The sequence below is a fragment of the Myotis davidii genome, unplaced genomic scaffold (assembly GCF_000327345.1).
Source record: "Myotis davidii unplaced genomic scaffold, ASM32734v1 scaffold196, whole genome shotgun sequence".
NCBI classification, from domain to species: Eukaryota; Metazoa; Chordata; class Mammalia; order Chiroptera; family Vespertilionidae; genus Myotis; species Myotis davidii.
The window spans coordinates 5,443,679-5,455,942 of NW_006288258.1; the positions used below are offsets into that span (position 1 = coordinate 5,443,679).

At 38.5% G+C, this 12,264-nt stretch overlaps 1 protein-coding gene across 1 annotated transcript in view; it reads left to right on the top strand.

The window, feature by feature from the left end:
- CDK19 (cyclin-dependent kinase 19) overlaps positions 1-12,264 on the top strand; it is a 136,599-nt gene that overhangs the window by 119,191 nt on the left and 5,144 nt on the right. Inside the window, exons 9-14 of the mRNA XM_015561604.1 lie at positions 2,720-2,863; positions 4,164-4,173; positions 6,349-6,421; positions 7,043-7,140; positions 7,857-7,935; positions 8,767-9,033. Of these exons, the coding sequence (XP_015417090.1) occupies positions 2,720-2,863; positions 4,164-4,173; positions 6,349-6,421; positions 7,043-7,140; positions 7,857-7,935; positions 8,767-9,033 (671 nt within the window). The remainder of the gene's footprint in view (positions 1-2,719; positions 2,864-4,163; positions 4,174-6,348; positions 6,422-7,042; positions 7,141-7,856; positions 7,936-8,766; positions 9,034-12,264) is intronic.

Sequence of the window (12,264 nt, forward strand, 5' to 3'; positions counted from 1 at the left end):
TTATTGGATCTCTTACTATGGAGAACAGTAAATCTCTTAGGCAACCACAGAAGGCACCAGAGGATAAGAAGAGACTGAAAGTGAGCCAGAGAAGGAGGGAGTGTTAGTTGGAAGTAACAGGTTGTTAGTTGGAAGTAACAGGTATGCTTTAGAACATAATTGAATGTGAGATAACCCAGGGCTCAGGTAGGGATAAAGGATGTGATAACAGTAGAAATTTGTATGTGTTGGACTCTTAGCAAGCACTGATACAATCTATATCTAAAAGGGAGATTCCCAGTAAGAAAAGGCAAATTCAGCCAAAATCCTCTGTTAGACTAAATGAGCCCCCACCAAACTCTATCATATTCTCAGAGATTCTTATACAAAATCCATGGTAAGGCCAGGCCCATTTTAAAAAATTCTCTCTCTCTCTGCCCGGTGCATGAAATTTGTGTACTGGGGAGGGGGGCCCTCAGCCCAGCCTGCGCCCTCTCGCTGTCCAGGAGCCCTTGGGGGATGCCCGACTGACGGTTTAGGCCTGCTCCCCCCAGGGGGGGCGGGCCTAAGCCAGCAGTCGGACATCCTTAGCGCTGCTGTAGAGGTGGGAGAGGCTCCTGCCACTGCTGCTGCACTCGCCAACCATAAGCCTGGCTCAGGGCTTTTGGCTGAGTAGCTCCCCCCTATAGGAGTGCACTGATGACCAGGGGGCAGCTTCTGCATTGAGCGTCTGCCCCCTGGTGGTCAGTGCGTGTCACAGTAACCACTTGTTCCACCGTTCGGTCAATTTGCATATTAGTCTTTTATTATATTGGATATATATATTTCAGAGAGGAAGGGAGAGAGATAGAAACATCAAGGATGAGAGAGAATCATTGATCAGCTGCCTCCTGCACACCCCCTACTGGGGAGTGATTGAGCCTACAACCTGGGCATGTACCCTGACTGGGAATCAAACTGTGATCTCCTGGTTTATAGATTGATGTTCAACCACTGAGACACACCAGCCCGGCAAGGCCCATTTTTAATATGTACCATTAGGTGATTCTATTGTATGTGGTCCATACACTTTGACAACCCACACTTTGAGAAACACAGTTTTATGAATATTTTATAATTAAATGTTCTGCTTTTAAAATCAAAATACATGTGTTTTTTGAGAAATAAAGATAATTTTTAAAAAATGTTTTATTGATTTGAGAGAGAGAGGGAGAGGCATAGAGAGAAACTGTCTACATTATTTTTTTTAATATTTATTAATATATTTGACAAAGCATTGTGAATCTCTGAATCTGAATTACAGTTTTTCAATCTATAAAATCAAAATAAGTGGTGGTTTGAAATAGTTAATAAAACTTTGAAAGATGCCTAACTTTATCCTGAGGTATTGGAGGATTGGGGAAACATCTAAGTCAGAGGTAGGGAACCTGTGTTCTGTCAAGGGCCATTTGGGTATCAGCTGATAAATTAGCCTGCTATTTTGGTCAAACATTTAATTAACTCACCCTTAATGCCTTGTAAGTGCCAGACCAAATTTGCAGGCCTTATAGAGCCTTGGACTGGACATTCCCCACCCCTAAGTGAGTGTATTTAGATAACATCTCTCTCTACTGGTGTCTGTCTACCTCTGTATTTATCAACTTCTGAACCTTACAATTTGTTGAAAAACTGAAGTTGGTAGTCTTTCAGCCAAAAGTTGAGTTTTTTCAAAATAATTTTATGTGGTATTACTGTTGGAATCAGACATTCTGCTCTATAGTTATGTAATTGATTGCTTTAAAGAATGTATTGCTATGCCTGATGGTGATATTGTTTTAGTCTATCAGATCTTGAGTAATAGATTATCAGTTGAATGCTTTAGTAGTTGAATTACTAATAGTGGTTAGGAAGACTTTTGCCTATATATAAAGTAAATTCATTGCTTACTAAATTGAGTTTCCTAAGCTTATCTTCATCTGTAAATGTTTTTTTATTTGGCTTTCAATGCGTTGTGTGATAATCATCTGTTCATGTCTTCTTAATACACTTATTGTATTTTGTATATTGCTTTACTGAAAAGTATTTTTATGTGTAGGCTGTGATTATACTAGGAATTATAACCAAAGACATATAATAAATGTGTACAAAAACTTGTTTTCAAAAAACAAACTTATTTTATAAAAATAACACATTATTTCCTATAACAACATTCAATATTTTTTTTGTAAGATAAAGACTGGGAAGATATTAGAAAGATGCCAGAATACCCCACACTTCAAAAGGACTTTAGAAGAACAACGTAAGTAACTCCATTTAAATAGAAGCAGCCATTTCATTGGGAATATTTAATATTTTTTAAAAAATTGCTTTAAAGAATGTATTGCTATGCCTGATGGTGATATTGTTTTAGTCTATCAGATCTTGAGTAATAGATTATCAGTTGAATGCTTTAATAGTTGAATTACTAATAGTGGTTAGGAAGACTTTTGCCTATATATAAAGTAAATTCATTGCTTACTAAATTGAGTTTCCTAAGCTTATCTTCATCTGTAAATGTTTTTTTATTTGGCTTTCAATGCGTTGTGTGATAATCATCTGTTCATGTCTTCTTAATACACTTATTGTATTTTGTATATTGCTTTACTGAAAAGTATTTTTATGTGTAGGCTGTGATTATACTAGGAATTATAACCAAAGACATATAATAAATGTGTACAAAAACTTGTTTTCAAAAAACAAACTTGTTTTCCTTTCTTCGTAGATATATGGGCCATAGGTTGCATATTTGCTGAATTGTTGACTTCAGAGCCCATTTTTCACTGTCGTCAGGAAGATATAAAAACAAGCAATCCCTTTCATCATGATCAACTCGATCGGATATTTAGTGTCATGGGATTTCCTGCAGGTAATTTATTTTCTTTTTCAAAATATTTAGTCCTATTTCAAAATCATTTCTTTTCAAAAGCATATTTTTAAGTATTTTTAGATTTTTTTAAAAAATATTCTTTATGCCTATGATTTAAAGAAGATATTACAGATGCTCACATATATGATAGGCTTACGCTGTATTATTTTAAAACTTCTAAGAATTTAAGGGGCAATAGATAGTTTAAATGTCTCCTCTGTTTTAGCAGGATAAAGGGCTCAGTTCAGGGCCACAACTATGATTTTTATCTTTCTCTGAGTAATGCCTGGTGACCGAAATGCTGGGCTAGCTGCCAAGATGACAGAGGAAGAACACATGGCAGGGATCTGAGTAACTGGCGGGACATTTATGTTGAGCAGAAACAAGAGGAGGGGAAAGGTGGCATGAGAGGACTTTATTATAAGTATATATGCTCAGAGGAAAAGGTGAAGGAGGCCCTCTTTTAGGCAACTTAATGGGAAATTTTCAGGACAGGAGAGCTTGCAGCGGTTTTCAACCTGTGGGTCGTGAACAATGAAAATACATCCTGCATATCAGATATTTACATTACGATTCATAACAGTAGCAACATTATAGTTATGAAGTAGCAACGAAAATAATTTTATGGTTGGGGTTCACCACAACATGAGGAACTGTATTAAAGGGTCGCGGCATTAGGAAGGTTGAGAACCACTGGCTTATAGGAACAAAAGCAGACATCATAAATAGAAGTAGAGAGTGGCACTCACCATTTTTGGCCCCTCTGTTACACAGTCCTTGGTAGGTCTTTTGCCTCTTCCTGTCTCTAAAAACACACACACACATACACACACAAACTCTATGGTTAGATGCCATTGTCAGACTCAAGGGCCTCTTTCATTCTTGTCAAGGGGAGTATTGACCTCCTCTCCTTTCATACAAATGGCACCTCTTAAAGATAGCCTTGATATTGCTCAAGGTTTTCTCTTCTCGCCCTAGACATTTTCCCAGGAAGTCTCCATGATCCCAATGGCCACAATTTACTGTCAGTTATGCTGACAATTCCCAATTAATATATCCTACTCAGATTTCTTTTCCAAGTTTCAGACCCATTTATCTAATTGTCTCATGGAATCTCAGTTTCAGTGTCCACAAATACTTCAGTTAAATGTCCCAAACTGAATTCATCATTTATCTTCCTAAACCTCTCCTCTGCTTTATTTCCTCCCTACTTATGTATCTTATGATACTACTCAGTGTACATGATTCACCTAATTATTGAAGCCAAAAGCATCTCACTCTCTTCCATTTTGCTCCCTAGTGTCCAAACAGTAAATCTAGTTAGTTGTTTGTTCTAAATATCCTCTGAATCACTGTATTTCTCTCCATTCACCCTGCCACTATTAAAATGCAGACCACCACTGTCTCACCCAGAATCTTGAAATGGCCTCCTAAGTGGTATTTCTACCTCCAGTCTTCATTCCAACTCACTGTCTATACTGCAATCATTCCAAAAGCAGATTTGATCATGTCGGTCTTCTAGTTGCTCTTCAGTCACCATTGCTCTGAAATTCCTTAATACAGCTAACAAAAGCTTGGCTTCTGCATCACCAAATTCAGCTCATAAACCACTCTTCACTTTGTGTTCTATACCCTAGACATTGTGAATTTTTTTACAAAGAATGTATTTTTATTGATTTCTGAGAGGAAGGGAGAGGAAGAGAGAGATCAAAACATCAATGATGAGAGAGAATCATTGATTGGCTGCCTCCTGCACGCCCCCCACTGGGGATCGAGCCCGCAAACCAGGCACATGACCTGAACAGGAATTGAACTATGACCTCCTGGTTTGTAGGTCAACACCCAACCCCTGAGCCATGCCAGCCAGGCAGAATCTATATTTCTAATGTAGGCTCTCAGGTGCCCATGCTGCAGATCTGGAGGCCAGGTTTGTGTAGCAGGGTCCTAGAGCAAAGGGTTTTGAAATGTACATATGCTTTGACCAAATAATTCCAAGAATTTGTTCTGTGGAAGCAATTTGAGCAGCTAATTCAGTACTTACTATGTGCCTGGCATGTCCTATACCCTTTACCTACATTTTCTCATATGATCATTATACCAACTCCGTAATGTAGGTATAATTATAATCCTCACTTTCAAATGAGGAATCTAAGCCTTTCATAGTGCTAACTACCCAAGATCACCCAATAGTAAATGACAGTCAGGGTCCAGTAGGCGTCTCTGATTCTCACCTGCTCTGTAGTTATTGTCTCCCTACAGTGTGTACCAGATTTACCTACAAGGTGAATAATAACTGTTGTGAAACACATTAGTAACAGTGGGAGATAGGGAACCACTACATAATAAGTTTAAAGGACATTTGACAAGGAAAAATGCTTATAAAACAATATTAAGTGAAAAAAGGGCAATTTATACAGTATGATCCCAGTTTTATAAAAACAAAACAAAAATCCCTCAGTGTTTGTATAATGTGTGTGTGTGTGTGTGTGTGTGTGTGTGTGTGTGTGTGTGTGTGTGTGTGTGTGTGTGTGTGTGTGTGTGTAATGTCAGGAAATTATCAAAATCTTGACAGTGGTTCTTTATCACTGAATGGCTTGATTATGAGTGATTTCAATTTTCTTTTTTATACTCTACTATATTCTCTAAATTTTCTGCCATGAACGTATATTTTCTATTTTTTACCCATTTAAATTAGAAATATTTCATATTTAGGAAAGAATGTATATGATATATATAGTTTATTTAGAATAGTAAATGAATACCCTTCTACCTCACCTCTCAACCAAAAGAAATAGAACATTACTGATTACAGAAATACTCATGTACCCTCCCTTCCTATTTATGTCCCTCCCAAAGGGTAGCCCCTGTTCTGAATTTGTATTTATCATTCCTCATTTTTCATTATAGTTTTATTACAAATAAATTACTGTTCATTTTAATGTATCTTTGAACTTTTTATATAAATAGTATTATACTTCTGCACTTTGTTTTCCCTCATTCAACCTCTGTATTCATTTTTACTATTGTTAGCATTCTATTATGTCAATACATAACAATTTAATTACCCATTCTTTAGTAGATATATATTTGGATTGTTTACAGTTTATTCTATTACCAAAATGCTGCCAAGAACATTTCTTGTCTATGTATCCTGTTATGCATGTGTAAAAATCTCTCTTAGACTAGAGTATGTACCTAGGAAAAGAATTGCTGGGTCATAGGATATTCACATTTTCAACTCTAATGGTTAATGCATAATTATCTTCTAAAGTGATTGTAAAAATTGCATGCGGTGTGTAACACTTCCTATTTCTTCACACCGATTTCTTCACTTCCTATTTACCAATGTTTAGTTGTGTATTCCTTTTAATCAGAAAAAACAAGGGCGTAAACTTATACCTTATAGGAAAAATCAGTCTTAGAGCTTTCCATTATATGAATGGTGTAAGTGTTCCCAGTGATGTATGATTGTTATGTCCTTACAGATATGCCAACAGTAGCCTCATAAAGTACATGGAAAAACACAAGGTCAAGCCTGACAGCAAAGTGTTCCTCTTGGTAGGTGCATCTCCCCCAGGTTGGGAAGTCAGAACCTTAGTGCAGCTCTCAACTCATCCCATTTCCCATGGAATTGTCCCAACTGTTCCTTCTCTCTCTCTTTTTTTTTAATATATTTTATTGATTTTTTACAGAGAGGAAGGGAGAGAGTTAGAAACATCGATGAGAGAGGAACATCGATCAGCTGCCTCCTGCACATCTCCCACTGGGGATGTGCCCGCAACCCAGGTACATGCCCTTGACCGGAATCGAACCTGGGACCTTTCAGTCTAAAGCCGACGCTCTATCTGCTGAGCCAAACCGGTTTCGGCTGTTCCTTCTCTTTAGAAGGAAAAGAAATCAGTGGATGCTGGAGCAAATTAAATATTTTTCTTTGGAGATGTTATCCGTGACGTTTAGCCTTATTTTCCCCCCAATAATTTTATCAGCAGAAAAAGAATTAAATTCTGTAACTGCTTTAATGCTAATGATTTTTGCCAATTCCACATAAATGTGTGTAGTGTGCTAATCATGCAGTAAGTGAGCTGTACAAAATGGCATTTGATATTAATCCTGTTAGACAGTAATTTAAAAGTCAAAACTGACTTGTAAACAACTTTTTCGTGTGTTATCAATCCCTAGCTTCAGAAACTCCTCACTATGGACCCAACTAAGAGAATCACCTCAGAACAAGCCCTGCAGGATCCCTATTTCCAGGAGGACCCCCTGCCCACCTTGGAGTATGTGTCCTACCTTTTCTGTGTCTTTTGCTCCAGGTTGAGGGTGTCAGGTAGTGGCTGAAAGCAAGAGAGCACTTGTTTTGAAGTATTTTACTGTCTTCATTAATGCTACTTTGGGGAAAAAGTACTCGTATGTTGAAGGAAGCAAAGCTGTAGAGAGGTGTGAATGAAAAGAAGTATTTTAGGAATGACGATTAATCAGTTTTACAGGTAAAAACAAATGGGACAGATGGGACTTTTATAGAAGGTCAGTCAGAACAGTTTAAACGGAGCCAGTGGGGATCTGAGAAGTTAAAATTCAGTGTGTCTCCATCCTTGGTTATACCCACGTATATGGTTGTGATTAGGTTTGTTAGAGGTGCAGCTTTTCTTAAAAGTTATTTTCTTTGTTGAAGCAAATACAAATTAAGTTATTATTAGTGCCAATGAAGTTTGTGTGGAGAAATTCTGTCATATATGTCAACTCCCTAACAGCAGCTAAGATTTGGTATTGAACATGTAAAATTAAGACATGTTCAATACCAAACGTGTAAAATTAAGACAACGAATTGTTCTTTAATGCTTAAATTAAGTTGTGATGGGAGACATCCAACAAGCGCCAATCACAGATGAAGAATAGGAAATACGTTGAGAAAAAAGTGGAATTTTAAATTAACAAGGTCAGTGATACCGTAGCTTTTCGGTCATGACATTTCTTTCTTTGTAATGATTTTTAGTGTGTTTGCTGGCTGCCAGATTCCATACCCCAAACGAGAATTCCTAAATGAAGATGAACCTGAAGAGAAAGGCGATAAGGTATGAACTGCACAGTACATTTTCACTTCCAGAGGTTAAGGAGGCAAAAGGAGAACATAGGGAAGTATAATTTAATAATCCCTATGTATTTAACCACCTTTTATTTAATTAAACCTGTATTTATGTAGGCGTGCTTTGAAATTTGAAATGTAATAAGCTTACAGATGGATGACCTTCCTGATTTGTTTTATAGCCTACTAGAGGCCTGGTACACAAATTCGGGGTGGGGAGGCTGATGGACGGTGGGACGGAGCGGGGGGACTGGGAGGGAGGAGGAGGGCCCAAGGGCAGTTGGCCAGCTGGCCCCACCCCCTGGTCAAACTCCCTGTTGAGGGGACAGTTTGCATATTAGGCTTTTATTATATAGGATTTTATTCCCTGACTCGTCATTCTTGCTTTTTGTTTGTTCAGCATTATTACAATCACCTTATGCAGGCTGCTTTTCAAAGCATCATTCTATTCTTGATATACTTGGAGATATAAGGCCCTTCCCACACCCCTATACCTGAAAATTACTCTCAAAAGACTATTGGAGCTGTTTTAATGAGGGCAGAACTATTTCCTATGTGCCTTTGGTCTTCAGTGGGATGTCTGTGTCTGGTTGGAGGATTACTATGCCATTGAATGGACTTCAGAGAATGAGTCCCATTCAGGACCCAGCACGTTGACCTTTGGGGATGCTGTAGTCCTTAGCTGCTCCATTTTCCAGCCATTCCAGCCACTTTGGTGTCCCACATAGGTCGCCCTGCAGGTTGGCTCAGCACATCAAGTATTGAAAGACATTTCCTGTTAATGTAGTTCCATACCAAGCTTGCTTTTTTTCCTTCCAAGAATCAGCAACAGCAACAGAACCAACATCAGCAGCCCACGGTCCCTCCAGCACAGACAGCAGCCCCTCCGCAGGCGCCCCCTCAGCAGCAAAGCAGCACCCAGACCAACGGGACTGCAGGAGGGGCCGGGGCCGGGGCCGGGGGCACCGCAGCAGGGCTGCAGCACAGTCAGGACTCCGGCCTCAACCAGGTGCCTCCCACCAAGAAGCCACGGCTGGGGCCTTCAGGCGCAAACTCAGGCGGGCCTGTCATGCCGTCAGATTATCAGGTATTCCCCTGAATTTTGTACTTTTAATGTTTATGCATTTTATTAAATCAATGCTTTTAGAATTAAGTAGCACTTAACGCTAAAGTTTGTACAAACTGTACAATCCTGTTTCTAGGGCATTATGAAAATGAATATCTTTGTTGTGTTTTATGTAATTGCAAGATATTTCTCTCTTGACTTGTTTATCCTGACACCCCAAGGAGGGAAGCTGAGGCAGGCCGTTTCCTCCTCAAAGAAAATTTCTTCTTTTGCACAGACAGCTGCCTTTCCGCTTTGGATCAGAAAAAGATACCTAGATAAGCAATTGAAAAGGGAGAAGAGTGGTAGCATATTTTGGACAAAATAGCTATATACCAGAAAGATTTGCTGTCACTGGAAGAAAATAGTAAATAGCCACATAAATGTAGAAGAGAAAAGGATTAAAATTGAAATTTCTCAGAAATAACCATTAAATCTCACTAGAAATAATTTTGAGACTAGAAAATACTTTTTGCTAAAAGTACTTTGATAAAAAGAGAACTATAATTGTAATACAAATTCTGGAAATTAAGGAAAAATTAAAGGTTTGGTATTTGGGAAGAGAGGTAGAAATACCTGTGAAAACTGCAGGAATCTTGTTTTCAAGGTAGCAACAAGCTAAGAAAATGAGAAGAAAAACTTAAATGAAAGGTAGAAAGAAAAAAGGTATAGAACCATGTCCCTTGGGAAACTGGTGGAGGAGGAGCAGTTAGGTTAGAGATAATAGAAAACAAAACCACAGCAAGGGAGCCATAAACTCACTGATAAGGAACTGGAATTAAGAAAAACATTAACAGCCGAAACCGGTTTGGCTCAGTGGATAGAGCGTCGGCCTGCGGACTGAAAGGTCCCAGATTCGATTCCGGTCAAGGGCATGTACCTGGGTTGCGGGCACATCCCCAGTAGGAGATGTGCAGGAGGCAGCTGATAGATGTTTCTCTCTCATCGATGCTTCTAACTCTCTATCTCTCTCCCTTCCTCTCTGTAAAAAATCAATAAAATATATTAAAAAAAGAAAGAAAAAAAAAAGAAAAACAATAACAGGAAAGATATAACAAGTAGCTGCCCAAACAGGCTTTCCATTTTGAACATCTTACAAAATGAAATGTATTTTCTCGCACAACTGCGTCTCTGAAAACCTCTCTTGGAAGATTCCCTACAAGCAGAGGGGATAGAACAGCACTGCCATTTGGTTCCAGTTAAACTAGTCAGGGTTACCGTTTGATCCTCTAAAAACAGCAGGTCATGAACCTCTTTGAATTTTCTCATAAATTCAGATTTCCTCCCCTAGCATTGGTTTATTCTTATCATATGAGCAATAAACCTTTACTATATACTGGCTTATCTTTGTGTCTCTGACTGTATCTGTTAAGGTAAGAAACATTTAAATCTGTAAAAAAAAAAAATTGTGAGTTTATTTGAGCCAAACTGTCAGCAATTGCTGGGAAACAGAATCTCCGGGAGAATGGCAGTTTTTCACCTAGTTTTATAAATTACCATCAAAGGAGGATATGAAATCTGCTGGTGATCGATTAGAGGTGGGAGATAGCAAAGCGGGGAAACTTCTGGGATTGGGTAAAAAGTAAAATGGTAAGACACATGCTTTTACATAGGTGGGTACAGGATAGTTATCAATCAACAATTAACACGATAACAGTAACAATGAGGGAATTTGTGGTCTCCATCCTGGCACTTTGGTTTTGCCCTGAGGGGTGGGAGTGGGTGGGAAGTTGCAAGGTACCTTGATACTCCAAAGGTATGTTATCATATATGCAAAAAGACAATAGGCTCAGTTAAGATAAAAGTTGATCTTTATCAGGGAAGATACTGGCCTAAGACAAGATTATCCACAATAGACTGCTTTTTAATTTAAAGTTTTAATTTCAGACCATCCTTTGTGGTTACTTTAGGTCTCTGAGTTTGCAAGGCCGCCACACAGGCCTTCTCTGAGTTAGGTTAGCATGTGGCCCCTTTTTGCCTACATATTATAATAACCTGATTATAGAAAATTGTGGACAGATTACTTTAAAAATTGTTTTTAATTTATTTATTAATTTTAGAGAGAGAGAAACATCGATTTGTTATGCCACTTATTTATATATTCATTGGTTGATTCTTGTACATGCTTTGACTGGGGATCAAACCCGCAACCTTGGTGTATTGAAATGATGCTCCAACCAACTGAGCTACCTGGTCAGGATCTTAATTACTGTTTTTATTCCTTTCAAACTGAAGAGCTCTTCATAATCTTTTTCTTTGTCCATCTTGTGCTATTTACTTAAAAACAAAACAGCATCTTTATAAAATGGGTAGATAACTCAACTATTTAGTTGTCTAGACTAGCACGAGGAGGGGTAGTCCCTTTGCATCTATTTGCAACTCTAACATCATCACTGTGTTTGTGCTTTATCTGGTACGGAAAATCCAGTGTGTGTGTCCAGTCTGCTCAAGTGAAAGTGGTCTTGGCCAACCTAACAATTACAGGGCTTGTGAATGGAAAATACGTTTTTTCATAATAAACTTTCAAAATAAAACATAGTTAGAATGTGGAATTTTGGAAGGCTTCTTACACCGACACAACTAATTAGGGTTATGTAACTTAAGAAGGATCCAGTCATTTGTGTTAACCAAGCCCATCTTACTGCCCTGTTGTCTTGGGCCAGATGTTCCAAGTCCAGTTTGGCAGCCTATGCACCTGAGGTGGGGACCTTGTTGATTTGTCCTTTCCTAACCCTAGTGCCACCTCAAAGTCATTTTTATTTTAACTACAAATAATAGCTTTATTATGTATATTCTTTCCCACTTTGCTCAGAGGAAGAACTGGCCTTCTGAGCATAGCCAAAGACATTGGTCCCAGCTATTCTGTTTGACCAGGCACCATGTTTTTATTCTATTGACGAATTTTCCTTTCACATATTTTTTCATATGTGCCCTATGAAGATGAATGTTTCATTTAAAGTAATAAAGCCCTAACCGGTTTGGCTCAGTGGATAGAGCATTGGCCTGCGGACTGAAGGGTCTCGGGTTCTGTTCCGGTCAAGGGCATGTACCTTGGTTGCGGACACATCCCCAGTAGGGGGTGTGCAGGAGGCAGCTGATTGATGTTTCTAACTATATCCCTCTCTCCCTTCCTCTCTGTAAAAAATCAATAAAATATATTTAAAAACAACAACAAAAAAAAGAGACACTGCAAAATGATAAAAAGAACAGATA